The following is a 23,675-nucleotide window of genomic DNA, read 5'->3' as shown; positions in this document are numbered from 1 at the left end:
ATAAAATGAAACATTTTATGGGTATCAAATACAACATTTTATGAGTATAAAATTAAACATTTTATGGGTATCAAATACAACATTTGTATTACAATTATATTTTTATTAAAATGATATGTAATTCGCGGTCCATCGCCACGACATTATGCCCTCTTACGCATTGTAACCCGGCCACATGTTTAAAGGCATTAAAACTAAAAGTCGCTACATGACTTGGGGTGCCATGATTATTATTATTATTAGAAACTAACACTAAAGAGTTTATTACAAAATCACAACGCATATCACAGAATATATTTTCGACAAAAATGAATACATTTAATTCCTAAAACCTCCTCGGTCGACGGGCGAAACTTAACCTTCGACCTCGAAGTTCGTTGTTCGAGACTGACTTTATGCCCCGGATAATATCGGAAGCCTTTTCGCCGATCTGAACTCGCAAAAGTAATGTTATATTAATAATAAATCAATTCACTCAAATAAATACTTCATAAATTATTAATTAATCAACAATTAATTAATTAATCAACAATTAATTAATTAATCAACAATTAATTAATTAATCAACAATTAATTAATTAATCAACAATTAATTAATTAATCAACAATTAATTAATTAATCAACAATTAATTAATTAATCAACAATTAATTAATTAATCAACAATTAATTAATTAATCAACAATTAATTAATTAATCAACAATTAATTAATTAATCAACAATTAATTAATTAATCAACAATTAATTAATTAATCAACAATTAATTAATTAATCAACAATTAATTAATTAATCAACAATTAATTAATTAATCAACAATTAATTAATTAATCAACAATTAATTAATTAATCAACAATTAATTAATTAATCAACAATTAATTAATTAATCAACAATTAATTAATTAATCAACAATTAATTAATTAATAAACAATTAATTAATTAATCAACAATTAATTAATTAATCAACAATTAATTAATTAACAATAATTAATCAACAATTAATTTATTAACAATAATTAATCAACAATTAATTTATTAACATTATTTAATTAATCAACAATTAATTTATTAACATTAATTAATTAATCAACAATTAATTTATTAACATTAATTAATCAACAATTAATGTATTAACATTAATTAATTAATCAACAATTAATTTATTAACATTAATTAATTAATCAACAATTAATTTATTAACATTAATTAATCAATCAACAATTAATTTATTAACATTAATTAATCAATCAACAATTAATTTATTAACATTAATTAATCAATCAACAATTAATTTATTAACATTAATTAATCAATCAATCATTAATTTATAGTAATAATTAATTAATCAATCAACAATTAATTTATAGTAATAATTAATTAATCAATCAACAATTAATTTATAGTAATAATTAATTAATAAATCCACAATTAATTTATAGTAATAATTAATTAATTAATCAACAATTAATTTATAGTAATAATTAATTAATTAATCAACAATTAATTTATAGTAATAATTAATTATTCAATGAACAATTAATTTATAGTAATAATTCATTATTCAATCAACAATTAATTTATAGTAATAATTAGTTAATCAATCAACAATTAAATTATTAACGTTAATTTATAGTAATAATTAATTAATCAATCAACAATTAAATTATTAACGTTAATTTACAGTAATAATTAATTAATCAATCAACAATTAAATTATTAACGTTAATTTATAGTAATAATTAATTAATCAATCAACAATTAAATTATTAACGTTAATTTATAGTAATAATTAATTAATCAATCAACAATTAAATTATTAACGTTAATTTATAGTAATAATTAATTAATCAATCAACAATTAAATTATTAACGTTAATTTATAGTAATAATTAATTAATCAATCAACAATTAAATTATTAACGTTAATTTATAGTAATAATTAATTAATCAATCAACAATTAAATTATTAACGTTAATTTATATTAATAATTATTAAATTAATATTCACCATTATTGTAGGTGCGTTGAGATTTCCTGAGGCCACAGTTGGCATTATGGAGGCGTCGACGACCCTAAGACCTTTGACCCCGACGACCCTAAAGAACAAAAGATGGTTAGGTTCCACCGAGATTTGAACTCGGATCGCTGGATTCAAAGTCCAGAGTGCTAACCATTACACCATGGAACCACACAGCAATGAACCCAATTTAATCATACCCCCAGATGGTTTTTATTCCCAACAGATAAAAATAAACTTGTAACTTAAAGAAAATAGATAAAACCGTTGTCATAGAAACGGATCTGGACTATCTAAGAACGAAAAGGTAGCGTCAAAAAATTATTTCTGTATAGTTTCACCATAAGTCTATAATTATGTACCGTAAGTGAGAAGCTCAAACTGTTGGATTTGCTTTTGCTAAGGAGAAGATTGTCGGTTTATAATGGCTTCCATGGTCACGACTTAGTTATTTTTCCATTATAATAATTTAGTATTTTGAAGGTCGAGATGACCATTTTGAAGGTCGAGATGACCATTTTGAAGGTCGAGATGACCATTTTGAAGGTCGAGAAGACCATTTTGAAGGTCGAGAAGACCATTTTGAAGGTCGAGAAGAGCATTTTGAAGGTCGAGAAGACCATTTTGAAGGTCGAGATGACCATTTTGAAGGTCGAGATGACCATTTCGAAGGTCGAGAAGACCATTTTCAAGGTCGAGATAAACATTAACTCAAGATCACCCATTTGGGTACCCTTGATCTAAGCCTTAACTGGTTAATAGGCTTATAAGAAAGAAAACTGACCTCAGTTGCGGGTCGACCACTGCCATTGGGTCTCTCGTAGGGTCTCCCATTTTACAAGTACCGGCCGGGTGCCAGATAGTCAAGGTCATGACCCTGATAAAGCAAGCCCAATAAGCGTCGCTGAACTGGACGTGTTGTTCGCAGCCGGGCATCAGGCGATCGAACAATTTGGCCCCGTATTTCTGAAACGGTGGCGATTGACCGATACGAACTGCAAGTTTGACCGCTAATGGACAAAGAAAATTGCATTATTGGAGGATTAATTAAATAATTCTCTTGTAAGAGATACAGGGTGTTTCAAAAGGTGATGCAAAAATTTGAAGGAGTTGTAGGGGGGGGGGGTGCATTTGACCGACTTTTCATTAGGCCGACTACTCTTTTAGCGGAAATTCTGGTCAGCCAAATGAGCAGCCCAGTTGACCAACTGCTCATTTGACCGACTGCTCATTTGACCGACTACTCGTTTCACCGACTGCTCATTTGACCGACTGCTCATTTAACCGACTGCTCACTTGAACGACTGCTCTTTTGAACGACTGCGCATTTCACTGTCCTCCTCTATGTCTTTAGTGTTAGGTTAGCCCCGTTCTTTATAACCAAGCTGGGCCTTCTAAAACGTGACAGAGGACAGTACCTTGCCAAACGCACCTAATATCGTCCAAATGCCAAATGAGCAGTTGGCCAAATTAGCAGCCGGCGAAATGAGTAGTCGGCCAAATGAGTAGTCGGCCAAACGAGTAGTCGGCCAAACGAGTAGTCGGCCAAACGAGTAGTCGGCCAAACGAGTAGTCGGCCAAACGAGTAGTCGGCCAAACGAGTAGTCGGCCAAACGAGTAGTCGGCCAAACGAGTAGTCGGCCAAACGAGTAGTCGGCCAAACGAGCAGTCGGCCAAACGAGCAGTCGGCCAAACGAGCAGTCGGCCAAACGAGCAGTCGGCCAAACGAGCAGTCGGCCAAACGAGCAGTCGGCCAAACGAGCAGTCGGCCAAACGAGCAGTCGGCCAAACGAGCAGTCGGCCAAACGGGCAGTCGGCCAAACGAGCAGTCGGCCAAACGAGCAGTCGGCCAAACGAGCAGTCGGCCAAAAGAGCAGTCGGCCAAACGAGCAGTCGGCCAAACGAGCAGTCGGCCAAACGAGCAGTCGGCCAAACGAGCAGTCGGCCAAACGAGCAGTCGGCCAAACGAGCAGTCGGCCAAACGGGCAGTCGGCCAAACGAGCAGTCGGCCAAACGAGCAGTCGGCCAAACGAGCAGTCGGCCAAACGAGCAGTCGGCCAAACGAGCAGTCGGCCAAACGAGCAGTCGGTCAAATGGACAGTCGGACAAATGTTCAGTCGGCCACATGAGCAGTCCATTTGGCCGACTGTCCATTTGTCCGATTTCTCAGTTGGACAAATGTGCAGTCGGCCAAACGAGCAGTCGGCCAAACGAGCAGTCGGCCAAACGAGCAGTCGGCCAAACGAGCAGTCGGCCAAACGAGCAGTCGGCCAAACGAGCAGTCGGCCAAACGAGCAGTCGGCCAAATGAGCAGTCGGTCAAATGGACAGTCGGACAAATGTTCAGTCGGCCACATGAGCAGTCCATTTGGCCGACTGTCCATTTGTCCGATTTCTCAGTTGGACAAATGTGCAGTCGGCCAAACGAGCAGTCGGCCAAACGAGCAGTCGGCCAAACGAGCAGTCGGCCAAACGAGCAGTCGGCCAAAAGAGCAGTCGGCCAAACGAGCAGTCGGCCAAACGAGCAGTCGGCCAAACGAGCAGTCGGCTAAACGAGCAGTCGGCCAAACGAGCAGTCGGCCAAAAGAGCAGTCGGCCAAAAGAGCAGTCGGCCAAACGAGCAGTCGGCCAAACGAGCAGTCGGCCAAACGAGCAGTCGGCCAAACGAGCAGTCGGCCAAACGAGCAGTCGGCCAAACGAGCAGTCGGCCAAAAGAGCAGTCGGCCAAACGAGCAGTCGGCCAAACGAGCAGTCGGCCAAACGAGCAGTCGGCTAAACGAGCAGTCGGCCAAACGAGCAGTCGGCCAAAAGAGCAGTCGGCCAAACGAGCAGTCGGCCAAACGAGCAGTCGGCCAAACGAGCAGTCGGCCAAACGAGCAGTCGGCCAAACGAGCAGTCGGCCAAACGAGCAGTCGGCCAAACGAGCAGTCGGCCAAACGAGCAGTCGGCCAAACGAGCAGTCGGCCAAATGAGCAGTCGGCCAAATGAGCAGTCGGCCAAATGAGCAGTCGGTCAAATGGACAGTCGGACAAATGTTCAGTCGGCCACATGAGCAGTCCATTTGGCCGACTGTCCATTTGTCCGATTTCTCAGTTGGACAAATGTGCAGTCGGCCAAATGGACAGCTCATGTGGCCGACTGAACATTTGTCCGACTGTCCATTTCAACGTGAATTTTGTGGTCGGCCAAACGAAACTCTCCCGTAGGGGGTGAGTTGAGCATTTTGTTTGTTTTTTTTTTCCCCATTTTCCTACGATGAGGGAAAAGAGCGCCAGAGAGCTTCAAAGTGTGGCCTACTAGCCCCTGGAAGTAGGCTGCAACAAGCGCAAAACCAAGCAGCAGGGAAACGCGAACATTAAGGTTTGGGTTAGTGTGATAATTAAAAAAGGACTTTGTAAACAAATCGAGGTAACCAGCGTAAAAAAAGGAAACTTAAACAGAATTTAAAGTCCCTGCTGCTTGGTTTTGGGCTCGTTGCAGCCTACTACCAGTGGCTAGTAGGCCACACTTTGAAGCTCTCTGGCGCTCTTTTAACTCATCGTAGGAAAATGGGGAACAAAACAGGCATACTTCTCAACTCACCCCCTACAAATCCTTCAAATTTTTGCATCACCTTTTGAAACACCCTGTACATTATATATACATATAATTTGGTAAAAATTTATAAATGAAACATCGTAGGCTCGAGACGGTTATCAAATGGAAGCGAATTATAATAATAACCCAAGGTACCACCTTAGGCCTAAGTCATTAAGCGACTTTTGAAGCCTTTAATTCAAGTGGCCGGGTTACAACGCGTAGGAGGGTGGTGGCAAGCCCTACATGCCACGCGTTCGAGCCAACAGCTCCCTACACTAACTATTACCGTTAACCTCAACAAGTTTTTATGGAAGGGGAAACCGAAGAACTCGGGAGAAACCCCTTAAATCAGCGGGGAAAGAACTTGCAAACTCAACGAAGAAGGAGTTGTTCCGAGTTTTCACCCAGTGCCACAAGCTGGGATCGAACCCGGCTCCTCTTGCTGCGAGGCGAAAGTGCTAACCACTCCGCCACCCCACCGTACGCGGGAGACTGACAGACTACATTTCGGGCTTCGTCGATATTTTGCGTCCGCTTGCGAACGCGTTAAGCTTGTTTTCCACTAGCGCGCGTCATAATGTTATTTTTTTGAACGTTTCAAAGCTGAGAAACAAGCATAACACGTAGCCTTTGACAGCGCCTCTCTAGCGGCAGATTTTCTTCTTGTGATGACGTCACTCCGTTACTAGTTCTCAGTAAAATATTCCCCAAAGTGACAAACGTATGGAACAATATTATAGACTTGTGGTGATAGTATTAGTTTTATAATGGCAGTAGTATTTGGTCTGCAAATAGTTTCCCCAACATCCTTTGAGCTTAAAAAAGTACTTAAAGGCGAGCTCCTTTTCAATATTAAAAATTTGGAAGGGTGTACTGTCAAATACGTCATTCTAGTTATATATTGGTCCCAACATACATACGTTTTACATCATTACTCAGGCCTGCTTAGGTAGATGGACACTTATCTAGCAAGATATAATGATAATAGCGGTAATAGTGAGTGTAGGGAGCTGTTGGCTCGCGTGGCATGAAGGGCTTGCCACCACCCTCCTACGCATTGTAACCCGGTTACCTGAATTAAAGGCTTCAAAAGTCGCTTGATGACTTAGGCCTAAGGTGGTGCCTTGGGTATTAGCCTAGCTGATTATAATAAGTAACATAATAACAATAAGTATGGCAATTGGAAAACATTATTACCGAACTGATTTTAATAGTTATTGCGTAAACAAGATTCAGTTCATCACAGAGCCCCCTAGTGTCTAAATATGCCTAATGCTAACACCAAGGATAATATTATAACACTCGGTTCAGTTGCGAGTCCAAGTCGGAGCTAGGCGAGTGTGTCAGTGTCGAAAAAAAGGTTTGGTTAGGGAAATAGCATTAATACAATAGGAAGTGTCATATTTATTGCTTCTATGGTTTCTTATGATAATAATAAAATTCAGCTAGGCTAATAACCAATGCACCACCTTAGGCCCAAGTCATCTAACGACTTTTATTGCCTTTAATTCAGGTGTCCGGCTTACAATGCGTAGGAGGGTGGTGGTCAGCCCTTCATGCCACGCGATCCAACAGCTCCCTACACTAACTATTACCGTTAATCTCTAAAGGTTTTATATATAATACACTTCAGGTAACAGCTACAGATAAAGGTAACAATTACTGACCTTCCACCAACTCGTACAAGTCGTCTTCAACGGTCAAATATTGCGGGTCAATTATCGGGTGGGCGTAGGGGTTCTTGCTTCTCAGTCGGATGAAGCCGCGACTCTTGGGTCGTAGTTGGATGGGAATTATGGCGAAACTGTCCAAGCCCTGATAAGGGGCGAAGTACTGGGACCACACCTATTCAGACAGATACAAATTTGTCAAAAAATCCAATATTACATGGAGTTGGTTAGTAAAAATACAGGGTGTCCATTGTCCACTAAAAAACGAAAAATTATAAATAACTGAAAAGGTTTTTTTTTTAATTTCAAATTTTTATAAAACATTCCTCGTGCAGGGGGACATTTACTAGTGTAAAATTGAATGACCTTGAACCATGTCTTGAAGGTCATTCAAAACCTATCTCGAGATCCATTGGGTTTACGGATTTGGTTCCAATTCGAAAGTTGTTGCTCGCCATATTATTAGTTCAATTAACTTGGATTTGACCACATTTGACTAATCAGAAGCCGATAATTTGAAGGTTAATGAATTCAGTGTTTGACAATAACATAATTTGGTTAGTTTTAATGTGACTAAATCAAATAAATACTGAGTAGTTTACAACGGTTCAATTATGCCACCGTCAGCTACGATACACGCTTGAGCTCGTTTAACGACGGAGTTATTAGTGTTGTTCAACATTTCAATTGAAATGTCATGGAAAGCATTAATTATTCTTTCTCGCAAAACTATTCGCCACCACAGAATCATGGGAATCATCGTATTCGTTATCACCTTTGTAACAAAAGCTATTGGTCATATGATGAACCAGGCTACTCTTTGAAGGTAGATAACTAACTTTTTATCTTAGAATGTTTCAAACAGAGTTACGATAAAAATAAGAGTTACGATATTATTAAACTAAAGTACCGCAAATACAAAGTTAATTGCTTTTTCCTTTAGTTAAATAATTTTATTCCCAGAATAATTTCATCTAAAAAATAAACTGGTCAATATGACCAGTGAACCTATCTGATTCCAAATAATTAACTGGTCATTGTCCGAAATAAATAGTGGAATTTGACCAGTCCATCTATAGATTCGCTACCGAAACAACATTCAGCAGACGACAGTTGTTACAATGCCGGGAGGTTTGTCAAATTAATAGTTCACCAATAGATCAAATGATGGCGCCACGTTATCAGGTATATATATATTTTTTCAAAATATATTCCAAATTTTATTTGGCATATGTGGAATGGTTATCCTGGCGTATCGCGTATGGTAAGATCACTCTGACGGCTTTGGCCCCGCCTACGAGAGAGAAATCCCCTTTGCGCGTGCTCCCCTCTCACGTTGTTGTTTGTTAAGTTAACATACTGACGTACAAAAAACCGTCAGACACATCGAGACGAAAATCTGCCTCGATAAGCATTCCAAGTAGAGGTATGGATTCCTTTTGGCAGCTAGGAGCAACAAACACAACACCCTAAACAAGAAGAACGCAACCCGTTAAAAGTCGTGCATTTTGTTGTGTACAGTTTTTATTGGTTAGACGCTTTATCGCCTGCTGCCGTTGGAAGGAGAAAACTCGGAAATTACCTTCCCCAAGCCCATAAAACGTTCAGCGTAAAGGCTCGTCCAATGAAATTTGTACACAACACTGCGTTAGCGTGTTTAAAGGCTAGCTGCGTTCTCCTTGGGTTTGTTGCTCCTAGATGGCAGCGTGGCCTTCACACCATCATCAGCAAGGTACACTTTAAATACACAGATGGCGCCAGCAGTTTAACATGAATAAATTTAAATTACCTAAAAATATTCCTTCGTGTTTTTCATTAACTTTCATCTATAGTTTTTATTAAACCCGGGTTAAAATAGTTTTGAAGGTTGTTTTTTAAATAAATAAATAATTTATTCCCATCCCGCCAAAAGGTTTAGACTAACGCCACCTAGTATGATAATAGTATTAAAATCGAGCCTCTTATGGCTGAAAGTAAATTATAAATAACTATTAGCAAAAGTCAATAATTATTAAAATAAGTGTGTCAGTTAGTAGAAATCAATACTGATCTAGCTCGAGTAGAGTGACATCCGAAGTCCATCAAAAATATCTGGTCATTCTCGAAACAACTATCAGTATAAATTTAGTATATGAAAGATCTGAAACTGCCACAATAGCTCTTTGTATAAAATACGAGAGGTCACGTTATTACGTTAGATTCATCGTGCAGTTAAAGCATAGATATAAGAGATGTATATAAAGGTCTAGATAAATTTCGGGGCGTCTAAGCCTAACATAAAATACGGAATTGACACCTAGCAGACACCGAGGAAGGCACGTGACCAAGAGCGCGAGCTCTCTTAGCATTTTAGTACTAAGTGCTTGACCTTTCCGCAGGCCGTAGTCTTTAGACACCATCTGTTGGTGACTTTTAGTATCATTTTTAAGCAGGAGACAATGGCTCTCGCGACGATAGCACGAGCTTTCTTACCGATAGATAGCGTCTTATAAGGATAGCCTGCAGAAATTACGCGTTTCTGCTAGCTGTCACCTCCGTATTCACTCCCTTTGAAATATTTTATCTAGACCTTTATATACGTTACCTATATCTATGAGTTAAAGTTAGAGAGCGCGCGCATATTTTTGTTGAGCTCGCGCGAAAACGTACGAGACCCTCTAGACGGAAATATTAGGAAGCGCGCGCTCGAAAAAATAACACTTTTTATACATTGAATTGGGAATAATACTGCTAGAATCTTGGAGGAATAAAACCAGTATACAGGAGTTGCGGAGAGCTGCGAAATCGGTTTCGTCAGTGACCGTGAACTCGCGCGAGACGGAGGGGTTCAAACGCGACTAGCGCCAACTGCATTCGGAATTTTGCAACTATTCTCATTTTATAGCATTGTTTTCGCGTCATCTGGTTTGTTTTATTCCTCCAAACAAATACGAGTCATTTTGGAAAAAGGCGCAAGGAATTTAGAAATGTTTCAAAACAAACCAGACGACGCGAAAACAATGATATAAAATGATAATAGTTGCAAAATTCCGTAAGCAGTTGGCGCTAGTCGCGTTTGAATTCCTCCGTCTCGCGCGAGTTCACGGTCACTGACGAAACCGATTTCACAGCACTCCGCAACTCCTGTATACTTGTTTTATTCCTCCAAGCTAGAATTACAATTACGATATCGGTTGCCATGGTTACGCGGGACCTGTTCTGATAAGACTGTACGAAATTCGTCTTTATAATTAGGCGGTTGCGCCGTCTATATTTTGTAAAGATGTATGGCTAAAAATAAATAATTATTAGCTAACTCACCGTAACTTGAGTTAAAAAGGATCGTGTTGACAGAATAAAATTATTTTTAAACAACTTCAAAGGTTTTTTTGTTACGAGTAATCATACATTTCAATTTCGCATCAGATTCGCGAAAAAATGAAATTGCAATATAGTTGCCATCACTAGAGACAGATGCCGCCACGGTAGAACGATAAAGTTGATAAAGTCTCCTTATTGACGAAATTGGTCCCGCGCCAGCCAGATTTAGTTGTACCTCTATATATTCCCAACTCAATGTTTTTATACATGTTATGTTATAGAAAGAGCTATTATGTCAAACAATTAAAAAAATTTGGTCTTAGTAATCCTAAATTAATAAAACGAGGACATATTGTACACGAATAAGCTTCTAGGTTGAGCATCTTACTTGGTCATTGGCGTTAGTGGACATTTGGGCAGCGTTTGCAAAGGTGGACGTCGAAAATGGGAAGAAAATGTATTGAACGTTCGGCCAGTCGTCGCTAGATGGCGAATTGATCGTGTTCAAAAAGGCCGAGTTGTCCGTACCGCCCAACATCGTCACCGGACCTACGTGTTCAAAAGGGCATTGTTAACAGAAGAACGTAGTATATCTTTTACGATAGGAGTATTCATCTCCTATAGAGTATAAGTATTAGCTAGCTTTGGCCATAGAAAAAACCATGGGTGACGTACTGTGACGTCACAGTACATTTAGTCTAAACTGGGACGGCGGAGTGATAAGCACTTTCGCCTCGCAGCATGAGGAGCCGGGTTCGATCCCAGCTTGTGGCACCTAGGAGCAACAAACACAAGGAGAACGCAGCTAGCCTTTAAACACGCTAACGAAGGGTTGTGTACGAATTTCATTGGACGAGCGTCACGAGCCTTTACGCTGAACGTTTTACGGGCGGGGGGAGGGAGACAATTTCCGAATTTTCCCCTTCCGTCGGCAGCAGGCGCTAAAGCGTCTAGCCAATGAATAATGTACACAAGAAAATCCACGACTTTTGACAGGTTGCGTTCTCCTTGCGTGGGGTGTTGTGTTTGTTGCTCCTAGCTTCAAGTAAGTAAATTGTTAAACTGACCAGTATGGTTGTAGTAAAAGGTTTCAAGGTTCTGAGTGTTAGTGATCAATTTGGACTCGACGAAACCAATGTCCGTCGTATTAACCACGAAATCGACGGCTATGCTGAGATGATCCTGAAGATTTTCACCGACTCCTGGTACGTCCGCCACCACCGGGATCTGAAATGGGTCAACACAATTCTAAATCAGATACAGAAAAGCTCGCCAGATCTTAAACGGGCTTAACATTCAATAAACGAGAAACGCTACTTTGGCTTCCAGTTATTTACTTTTAACATAACTAACATAATAACAATAAGTATGACAATTAACGAGATTTACAACCAAACTGATTTTCATAGTTATTGCGTAATCAAGATGTTTTATTAACACAGAAGGCTCAAACACACATACGGTTCGCAAGCGATTTCGCCTGCGCCATTCTATTTAAGTCACGCGACGCGACGCGATTTGCCAGCGAAATTTCGCGCGCGAAGGCTATGTGTGCATCCGCCTAGAGTCCTCTAGTGTTTAAAATATGCGAGACTTCCGCTAAGCCAAAATATCTGGTTTCCGATAGTTAGGCGGAACATTAGGCTAAAATGAAAAAAATTAAAAACGTTTTTCTCGGCGCCACGAGCTCATGTTTTTTTTATCTAAACAAAGCCAAAGCCCCTCGCGACTCCAGAACGTGCTCTCCGATATTAGGCTTAAATTTTTATCAAAACGTAGTCATCCAAAACCGAAAGTCGCGAGTCCAAGTCACAGCTTGAAGAGAGTATCAGTGCCGAAAAAGGGTTCGGTTAGAAAATTAGCATTAAAGCAATAGAAGGTGTCATACTTATTGTCATTATGTTACTTATGCTTTAAATGGGTTTGAATTTTGAATAAGCCTTGGCTGAAATTTAAAAAGGTTGGCTGGTACGTCCGAACTTCTTTACAAGATTTTACAGTCACAAAGTGCTTATACCCTGAGACGCTCCAGATGTTTTCGTGGTCCTACGCCGGACAGCAAGAGTAATTGGGGACTGTTGATGGCTCCGGCGGACACAATGACCTCTTTTTTAGCGTGGACAACTCGAGACATATTTTGGAAGTCGAACATGACCGATCTGGCCCTCTTGTCCTGGTCGAAGAGAATCTTGGTGGCGAACGCGTACGTCAGGATGTCCAGGTTGGGTCTGCGACTGGCCGGTACCAGGAAGACGTTGGCTGCTCCACTTCGAAATCCTCTGTTTACCGTTCCTTGTTGGTAATGGAAACCTGAATTTCGAAATACGCGTTGGGTTTAGCATTTTCTTACGCTTTTAGAAGCCAAGTACTTAGTAAGTATTTAATTACGTTTAACATAAGTGTGTCAGTAGGCGTTCGCAGACATTGTTCTAGAAGGAAGGCAATTCTAATTTATGGAGGATCTCCTAATTTCTTATTTCTACCACCAGGTTTAACAAGAAGATAAGGAGGTAAGAATAAGAATGATCAGCTAGGCTAATACCCAAGGCACCACCTTACGCCCAAGTCATCAAGCGACTTTTAGCGACCGTGATAGTTAGTGTAGGGAGCTGTTGGCTCGCGTGGCATGAAGGGCCTACGCAATTTAACCCGGCCACTTGAATGAAAGGCAATAAAAGTCGCTAGCTGACTTAGGTCTGAGGTGGTGCCTTGGGTATTAGCCTAGCTGATTAGATTAATGGCTTTAGTTTTAACAATTCGGAACGCGTTTTAGTAAACGCTTTTCAGATTTACTTTCTACACATTTTACTGGACTTCGGACTAAGTCATTTAGTCCCAATAGTCGTCATAGCGAGCGTTGAGTGATTTGTTTTTAATTGGTGTATTTTTACCGCTAGAGGCGCTTATATTTTTGCTGTTGATGTCAATTCTGCTTTACTCCTTTCAAATCTATCAGCGGAAGTTTATTAATATATCTTACGAGATAAGAATCCATTTAGGCCACTCAAAGTCGTTCAATGAATTGGGTCTGGGTATTAGCTTTGCTGATTATTTATTATATTAAAAAAAATTCAACATGCGACTTAATTGGCTCGAGATACTTTTCAATCTCACGCTCCAACTGTAAGCTCCTTCGCCCTAAACAAAAAATCAAATCAGAGCTAGTATCTCATTGGTTCCCCAAAAATGACGTCCGACGCGACCACGATTCCGGTGGATCGTTGTAACACATTTCAACTTTGGGAGACTTGTCTACTAGGAGCAACAAACACAAGGAGAACGCAGCTAGCCTTCAAACACGCTAACGCAGTGTTGTGTACAAATTTCATTGGACGAGCTTTGCGCTGAACGTTTTACGGGCGGGGGGGAGACATTTTCCGAATTTTCCCCTTCCGACGGCAGCAGGCGCTAAACCGTCTAACCAATGAAAACTGTACGCAAGAAAATCAACGACTTTTGACGGGTTGCGTTCTCCTTGTGTGGGGTGCTGTGTTTGTTGCTCCTAGCTGCCATCTAGGAGCAACAAACACAAGGAGAACGCAACTAGTCTTTAGCAGTGTTGTGTACAAATTTCATTGGACGAGCCTTTACGCTGAACGTTTTACGGGCGGGGGGAAGACAATTTCCTAATTTTCCCCTACCGACGACAGCAGGCACTAAAGCGTCTAACCAAAAAAATGCACGACTTTTGATGGGTTGCGTTCTCCTTGTGTGGGGTGCTCCTAGCTGACTACATTCTTGATAAGAGTGAATTTGCCGCAGATGTGTATACACAGAATGACATTACTACTTGACACACTTATGGACCAATAATTAAAGACTTATGTTAAGTTATCTTATTTTCACCATATTGGTCGGGTCCGTTGGGGTCGTTGACGGGGTAGCCCAAGAACCTTCCCGCGTCCATGAAGGTTTCGCCCAAAACGGTGCTGTACGGTGGTTTCTGCACCGATAACGGACCCCCTTTGGCGTGATAACCTTGATCGAGAAATTACCTCGGTTAACCTTAAATTTCTTGGCTTTTAATTGGTCAATTACGTGTGACTTAAAACTTAGCCGAAGTTGCCGAAATTTTAATTTTAATATTTTTAATTTAATTTATCTTAATGTGACCAAAGCTACAGATTTGATTTTAATCATACTAGATGGCACCACCAAGTACTAACGTGCTTAGGCTATTTCCACCTATGGGAAAGTGGGTGAAAGGTTATTGCTCTTTACCCTTCTTTTCTATTGGGTAATAAAAAAGCGTGACCTTTCACCCGCTTTCCCATTGGCGGAAAGAACTTAAGATCCCTAGTACTTAGTTGCTACTCTTACAAAAAATTGTCATTAAAAATGTCCAAAACCAATGCAAAAGTAACATCCAAAACCAGGGCAAAAGTAACATCCAAAACCAGGGCAAAACTAACATCCAAAACTAACATCCAAAACCAGTGCAAAACTAACATCCAAAACCAGGGCAAAAGTAACATCCAAAACCAGGGCAAAACTAACATCCAAAACTAACATCCAAAACCAGGGCAAAACTAACATCCAAAACCTGGGCAAAACTAACATAAAAAACCAGGGCAAAACTAACATCCAAAACCAGGGCCAAAGTAACATCCAAACCCAGGGCAAAAGTAACATCCAAACCCAGGGCAAACGTAACATCCAAACCCAGGGCAAACGTAACATCCAAACCCTGGTCAAAAGTAACATCCAAAACTAACATCCAAAACCAGGGCAAAACTAACATCCAAAACCAATGCAAAAGTAACATCCAAAACCAGGGCAAAACTAATATCCAAAACCAATGCAAAAGTAACATCCAAAACCAGGGCAAAACTAACATCCAAAACTAACATCCAAAACCAGGGCAAAACTAACATCCAAAACTAACATCCAAAACCAGGGCAAAACTAACATCCAAAACCAATGCCAAAGTAACATTCAAACCAGGGCAAAACTAACATCCAAAACCAAGCCAAAACTAACATCCAAAACCAGGGCCAAAGTAACATCCAAACCCAGGGCAAACGTAACATCCAAACCCAGGGCAAACGTAACATCCAAACCCAGGGCAAACGTAACATCCAAACCCTGGTCAAAAGTAACATGCAAAACTAACATCCAAAACCAGGGCAAAACTAACATCCAAAACCAATGCAAAAGTAACATCCAAACCCAGGGCAAACGTAACATCCAAACCCAGGGCAAAACTAACATCCAAAACCAATGCAAAAGTAACATCCAAAACCAGGGCAAAACTAACATACAAAACCAATGCAAAAGTAACATCCAAAACCAGGGCAAAACTAACATACAAAACCAATGCAAAAGTAACATCCAAACCAGGGCAAAACTAACATCCAAAACCAGGGCAAAACTAACATCCAAAACCAGGGCCAAAGTAACATCCAAACCCAGGGCAAAAGTAACATCCAAACCCAGGGCAAACGTAACATCCAAACCCAGGGCAAACGTAACATCCAAACCCTGGTCAAAAGTAACATTCAAAACTAACATCCAAAACCAGGGCAAAACTAACATCCAAAACCAATGCAAAAGTAACATCCAAAACCAGGGCAAAACTAATATCCAAAACCAATTCAAAAGTAACATCCAAAACCAGGGCAAAACTAACATCCAAAACCAGGGCAAAACTAACATCCAAAACTAACATCCAAAACCAGGGCAAAACTAACATCCAAAACCAATGCCAAAGTAACATTCAAACCAGGGCAAAACTAACATCCAAAACCAAGCCAAAACTAACATCCAAAACCAGGGCCAAAGTAACATCCAAACCCAGGGCAAACGTAACATCCAAACCCAGGGCAAACGTAACATCCAAACCCAGGGCAAACGTAACATCCAAACCCTGGTCAAAAGTAACATGCAAAACTAACATCCAAAACCAGGGCAAAACTAACATCCAAAACCAATGCAAAAGTAACATCCAAACCCAGGGCAAACGTAACATCCAAACCCAGGGCAAAACTAACATCCAAAACCAGGGCAAAACTAACATCCAAAACCAATGCAAAAGTAACATCCAAAACCAGGGCAAAACTAACATACAAAACCAATGCAAAAGTAACATCCAAACCAGGGCAAAACTAACATCCAAAACCAGGGCAAAACTAACATCCAAAACCAGGGCCAAAGTAACATCCAAACCCAGGGCCAAAGTAACATCCAAACCCAGGGCCAAAGTAACATCCAAACCCAGGGCAAACGTAACATCCAAACCCAGGGCAAACGTAACATCCAAACCCTGGTCAAAAGTAACATCCAAAACTAACATCCAAAACCAGGGCAAAACTAACATCCAAAACCAATGCAAAAGTAACATCCAAACCCAGGGCAAACGTAACATCCAAACCCAGGGCAAAAGTAACATCCAAAACTAACATCCAAAACCAGGGCAAAACTAACATCCAAAACCAATGCAAAAGTAACATCCAAACCCAGGGCAAAACTAACATACAAAACCAATGCAAAAGTAACATCCAAAATCAATGCAAAAGTAACATCCAAAACCAGGGCAAAACTAACATCCAAAACCAGGGCAAAACTAACATCCAAAACCACGGCAAAAGCAACATCCAAAACCAGGGCAAAACTAACATCCAAAACCAGGGCAAAAGCAACATCCAAAACCTTAAGCAATTAAAACGCAGCATCGAAAACCAATGCCAATATAGGCCTGATAAGCAAATGTAAGGGTCAGGAGTGAGCGCTTACCAGGAGCCGCGTACTCAGGCCCGTCTTGGTTATTCTCGGATTTGAGGAAGTAAGGGAAGACGTCTTCGAACCCCCAACCGTCGCAGCCCAAGGACTTCCAAGTGTCGTAGTCGTGGCGATTTCCCCGGATGTAAATCATGAAATTGACGGAACTGCAGCCGCCCAGCACTCGACCACGAGGCCAATAACTTTTCTATTTCAACCGCGACGAACATCATTATTATAATTATGATTATATTATTGAAGTAATATTAATATATTGCTTAATATTAATTAATAGTAAGTCGATTAATATTATATTGCTTAATATTAATTAATAATAAATTGATTAATATTATATTGCTTAATATTAATTAATAATAAATCGATTAATATTATATTGCTTAATATCAAGAATGTATTTATTTATACTCAGGGAGAATGAATATCTCGAGACTATCGACGGACACGTTGAGCCCCTAACCCCGTCACGCTAAGGGGGGGGGGGAGGGAAAAAGGAGGCGGTCTTATTTTTTGCGTCCTCGCTGCAGCGTTAATCGCGTCGAAAAACGTAATTTTTAAGAACCAATGAGATTGCAGTATTATTTGATTTTATTAAAGCGGAGGAGCATACCGGGGGGCCCAACGGGTGGAATTGTAGAAACGCTAAAAATAATCTCGACATATTCATTCTCCCTGAGTATAAATAAATACATTCTTGTTAATATTAATTAATAATAAATCGATTAATATTATATTGCTTAATATTAATTAATAATAAATCGATTAATATTATATTGCTTAATATTAATTAAACATAAATCGATTAATATTATATTGCTTAATATTAATTAATAATAAATCGATTAATATTATATTGCTTAATATTAATTAAACATAAATCGATTAATATTATATTGCTTAATATTAATTAATAATAAATCGATTAATATTATATTGCTTAATATTAATTAATAATAAATAGATTAATATTATATTGCTTAATATTAATTAATAATAAATCGATTAATATTATATTGCTTAATATTAATTAATAATAAATCGATTAATATTATATTGCTTAATATTAATTAATAATAAATCGATTAATATTATATTGCTTAATATTAATTAATAATAAATCGATTAATATTATATTGCTTAATATTAATTAATAATAAATCGATTAATATTATATTGCTTAATATTAATTAATAATAAATCGATTAATATTATATTGCTTAATATTAATTAATAATAAATCGATTAATATTATATTGCTTAATATTAATTAATAATAAATCGATTAATATTATATTGCTTAATATTAATTAATAATAAATCGATTAATATTATATTGCTTAATATTAATTAATAATAAATCGATTAATATTATATTGCTTAATATTAATTAATAATAAATCGATTAATATTATATTGCTTAATATTAATTAATAATAAATCGATTAATATTATATTGCTTAATATTAATTAATAATAAATCGATTAATATTATATTGCTTAATATTAATTAATAATAAATCGATTAATATTATATTGCTTAATATTAATTAATAATAAATCGATTAATATTATATTGCTTAATATTAATTAATAATAAATCGATTAATATTATATTGCTTAATATTAATTAATAATAAATCGATTAATATTATATTGCTTAATATTAATTAATAATAAATCGATTAATATTATATTGCTTAATATTAATTAATAATAAATCGATTAATATTATATTGCTTAATATTAATTAATAATAAATCGATTAATATTATATTGCTTAATATTAATTAATAATAAATCGATTCAATCTCAATCAATCTCCATGTTTATTTGAAATTTGTATATATTAAGTAATATTAAGATATTGCTAAATATTAATATATTGCTTAATATTAATAATATATCAATAATTATTAATATATTACTTAATATTAATAAATTTTAATAATAACTAAGAATTAAACTAATAAATTTTAATAATAACTAGAATTAAACTAATAAATTTTAATAATAAAATGAACTTTACTAATAAATTTTAGTAATAACATGAATTATAATAATAAATTTTATTAATAACTAGAATTATACCAATTTGTTTTATTAATAACTAGAATTATACTAATTTTTTTATAATTAACTAGAATTATACTAATTTTTTATTAATAACATTAGTTATACTAATAAATTTTATGGATAACATGAATTATAGTTGTATACGGTTCAACCTGCAAGTACCTTCTCTTTGAGCCCCAAACAAGCCACTTTCTGGGGCTCGGTATAGTAGGCCCAGTCCTGGGGAGAGTGGAACAGACCGCTGGCCACCAAGGGCATCTCGTTGAACACGTTGTACCGGCCACCGGCTTCCAACAGCAAAACGGACACTCTCGGATCCTCGGACAGTCGACCGGCCAGCACTGACCCGGCCGATCCGGAACCAACTATAAATGCAATGAGTTTAGAGAGAGTTTAAGTACCTTAGGCCTAAATCATCAAGCGACTTTTAAAGCCATTAATTCAGGTGGCCAGGTTACAATGCGTAGGAGGCTGGTGGAAAGCCCATCATGGCACGCGAGTCAACGGCTTCCTACACCTAGGAATAGGCGAAACTATTAAGCCCAGGGGGGCTGAAAAGATGGTAGTCACGTAACTTTGTGGAGAACTGCAGTGCCATCTATCCTAAGAAATGCGAACTATTTTTCATTTTATTTTGCTATAATGGCGGTTTAAATTTTGATCAATTCATCTAAATTACCTAATTATAATTATTATTTAAACCATTTTGTAATATGAAGGTGTAAGTTAATTACTTGTCTGCAGTATTTACTGTATTTGGAAGGAATATGAACACGAGTTACCGAATAGAAGTTGGTGTGAAAAGGTAGTCACGTGATTTTGTTTTCCCATATTAACAAGTTGGTTAAGACCAAATTTACTTTATAGTTTCGCCTATTGAATGACCCGTATCCCCGTCGCACCTACGGTAACGTAGCTCGAGCTAAAACTTTAACCTAAGCCTGTAGCGCCATCTTATGGCAGGTAGTGTTACTAGATTAACATATATTTGTGTACATATATTTCTTCTGCTAGATTTTCGAAATAAGAAGTAGGAACGGGTTTTTCTTTGGATTAGTAGTAGCAACTGGTTTTAATTAGTGGAGGAAGCTGAAAGTTTGGTTTTAGTAGCAAAATATTGTAATATCTAATTACAACAATATATATTTAGCATTATTTGTCTCTTTTTTACTTTTGGATAAAACAGTTCTTGTAAAATTATATTTCTTGTTTCATTGTAAAAACTATAAAAACACGTGTCGTGCCAACAACTAGCAGACGAAAATATTTTCTCAAGGTCAAACTATTTCCGCTAGATGTCTATATTGTATTAAGTACAATGGTTTAACCCAGTCTACTCCATAATTTCCATCCTCCTAGCCTACAATAACATTTACCGTTGATACTGCTAATGTTATTCGCAGGCTCCCGCTCCGTTTTTCAAAGACGATTAGGAAGGATAAATAGTACATATCTCTCCGCAAAGTAATTTGTACAATTTACACACGAATAGACGCTTAAATAAAACCAGTTCAGCGATTTGCCTAGAAGTAGTAATACAGAGAATCAGGGCATACTTGTAAATAGACGCTTAAATAAAACCTGTTCAGCGATTTGCCTAGAAGTAGCAATACAGAGATCCAGGACATACTTGTAAATAGAAGCTTAAATAAAAACTGTTCAGCGATTTGCCTAGAAGTAGCAATACAGAGAGTCAGGACATACTTGTAAATAGACGCTTAAATAAAACCTGTTCAGCGATTTGCCTAGAAGTAGTAATACAGAGAGCCAGGACATACTTGTAAATAGACGCTTAAATAAAACCTGTTCAGCGATTTGCCTAGAAGTAGTAATACAGAGAGTCAGGACATACTTGTAAATAGACGCTTAAATAAAACCTGTTCAGCGATTTGCCTAGAAGTAGCAATACAGAGATCCAGGACATACTTGTAAATAGACGCTTAAATAAAACCTGTTCAGCGATTTGCCTAGAAGTAGCAATACAGAGAGCCAGGACATACTTGTAAATAGACGCTTAAATAAAATCTGTTCAGCGATTTGCCTAGAAGTAGCAATACAGAGAGCCAGGACATACTTGTAAAAGCGTTATATTATAAAAATCGCGCGCTGCTTAATATTTCAATACAGAAAGGCTCGTTCAATAGGCCTTTCTATAAAGTAAGCTACGATTGCTGAACTTGTTTTAATGTAGCTCATTCGCCACGAAAAACGTATAAGTTCAGTTCAGTTTATGCTTAAAAACAGGGTGCCTCGTCGAATTTACTCTTTTGCGCTTTTCGTAGTAGAACGTCATAGATGCGTCACCCGTGACGCAACAGCAACATAAAAACAAGAAAGCCAATGGTACTTCATGGAAAGGCCTCCTAAAAACTAATGCAGGCGCGCTAACAACTTTAACCTTTTACAAATAAAACTAACAAACACGTGACTATTTTATTCATTGACTCGCGCATGCGCGTAGGGGAGGACAAAAAAGAGGGCGACGTTTATTAAAGCGCCTATTGCCGGTAAAATCGCGTCCATTGTAAACCATTGCGTTGGGAATAAATAGAGATACAACTAAATCTGTCTGGCGCGGGACCAATTTCGTTCCATAAGGAGACTTTATCAACTTTATCGTTCTACCGTGGCGGCATCTGTCTCTAGTGGTGCCAACTATATTGCAATTGAATGTTTTCGCGAATCTGATGCGAAATTGAAATGTATGATTACTCGTAACAAACAAACCTTTGAAGTTGTTTAAAAATAATTTTATGCTGTCAACACGATCCTTTTTAACTCAAGTTACGGTGAGTTAGCTAATAATTATTTATTTTTAGCCATACATCTTTACAAAATATAGACGGCGCAACCGCCTAATTATAAAGACGAATTTCGTACAGTCTTATCAGAACAGGTGCCGTGTAACCATGGCAACCGAAATCGTAATTTTAGTTCTAGCAGTATTATTCCCAATTCAATGTTGTAAACTGCCTGGAGCCTACGAAGGTACAGTATCATTTTTACGTCTCTCGTAAGATGAATATTTTCATGAATCCCTACTTCTACTTGGAATGCTCAACGCGGCAGATTTCCGTCTCGACGTGGCTGACGGTTTTTTTGACGTCACTATGTTAACTTAACAAACAACAACAACGTGAGGGGGGAGCGCACGCAGGGGGGATTTTTTCTCTCGTAGGCGGGGCCAAAGCCGTCAGAGTGGTCTTGCCAAGGACAGTAGATACAGGGACGAGAAAGTGTATTGGCGGCCTCTGTTGGAATATATCACCTAAAACGACCTAAACGCAAGGAGAGTTAGTTGTAAACAAAAAAATGGCGGTCACCTAATTTTAGCGGTTCTTGACGAGGCTTAAGTGTTTAAAAGAAATGGGCATTTTTTATTTACGCTCGTAGTTTCATTTTTAATTTAACATCAAAATGTTAAAAACTAACTACAATAATACTGTCCATGGTGAACCACGTCTTAACAATGGCCGCGGTTTGTTTACATCTAACTCCCCGTGAATATGAAGACGTTTAAAATCGAATTTTTTTTCCAGTTTTCTCCATACTGTCCATGGTGAACCACGTCTTAACAATGGCCGCGGTTTGTTTACATCTAAAGCTTGTTTTCCACCAGCGCGCGTCAAAAAGCGAAACTCAGCTTTGAAACGTGCAAATGTTCTTAAGCGCGACAAAAAATTAACATTATGAAGCGCTCTTACGCGCGTTGGTGGAAACCAAGCTTAACTCCCCGTGAATATGAAGACGTTTAAAATCGAATTTTTTTTCCAGTTTTCTCGTCCCTGTATAAGGATAAGCATTCCAAGTAGATGTATGGATTCCTGATATTATATAATATATACTTCAGTTACGACGTATCGTGACGTACTTATGACGTAGTCGTAGTCAGTTTTAAAGGAATGCTTCAGTTCCGGAACAGCCCTGTCTTCGTTCCGGATGTAGTTGAGGGCGAAAAGAGCCATGAAGAAGCCCACAGAGTCTCGCAGAGTCAAGGCATTTATCGGCGAATTCACCATCTTGATGAATTAAAATTAATATCGTTAATATATTAATTTCAACAATGAATATCGAACTACTTTATTACCATTTCTACCATCTGGGGCTGAATGGGCGGTGCCTTTATGCGTTTTACCAAAGTGTATAATATTGCTACATAATAATAATTATAAATAATAATAATAAACAGCTAGGCTAATACCCAAGGCACCACTATCAGTGCCGTCTGTCCCATTGGGCAAAAAGGCCACTGCCCTAGGGCCCCAAGATTCTGGAGGGCCCAATTTTTCAAATTGTGAAATG

General features: G+C 38.0%; 1 protein-coding gene and 1 non-coding gene across 2 annotated transcripts; both read right to left on the bottom strand.

Moving 5' to 3' along the window:
- Window positions 1-325: 325 nt before the first annotated feature.
- On the bottom strand, window positions 326-23,392 carry LOC149958955 (glucose dehydrogenase [FAD, quinone]-like). Its single transcript, XM_090167294.1, has 11 exons — window positions 23,245-23,392; window positions 19,536-19,738; window positions 17,298-17,490; window positions 14,412-14,543; window positions 12,583-12,875; window positions 11,633-11,792; window positions 10,954-11,114; window positions 7,263-7,440; window positions 2,802-3,027; window positions 2,009-2,096; window positions 326-430 (listed from the first exon to the last, which is right to left on the bottom strand). Exons 1-11 carry the CDS (start codon window positions 23,390-23,392, stop codon window positions 326-328), a joined length of 1,887 nt encoding a protein of 628 aa, XP_090023420.1.
- On the bottom strand, window positions 2,117-2,188 carry TRNAQ-UUG (transfer RNA glutamine (anticodon UUG)). The gene has a single exon. It is a non-coding gene; the product is annotated as a tRNA-Gln (tRNA).
- Window positions 23,393-23,675: the final 283 nt, after the last annotated feature.

The sequence above is a fragment of the Leiobunum rupestre genome, chromosome 2, assembly GCF_980474605.1.
Source record: "Leiobunum rupestre chromosome 2, qqLeiRupe1.1.hap1, whole genome shotgun sequence".
Classification (NCBI taxonomy): Eukaryota; Metazoa; Arthropoda; class Arachnida; order Opiliones; family Sclerosomatidae; genus Leiobunum; species Leiobunum rupestre.
Note: the sequence above shows the minus strand (reverse complement) of the source record. Positions and strands in the feature narration are given on the sequence as shown.

Coding starts and splice junctions, on each gene's coding strand:
- LOC149958955 (XM_090167294.1), bottom strand. CDS start 23,392: ATGGTGAATTCGCCGATAAATGCCTTGACTCTGCGAGACTCTGTGGGC. Junction 11,115..11,632: donor CTTTTACTACAACCATACTG/GTCAGTTTAACA, acceptor TTGAACACGTAG/GTCCGGTGACGATGTTGGGC. Junction 431..2,008: donor TCAACGCACCTACAATAATG/GTGAATATTAAT, acceptor TTGCGAGTTCAG/ATCGGCGAAAAGGCTTCCGA.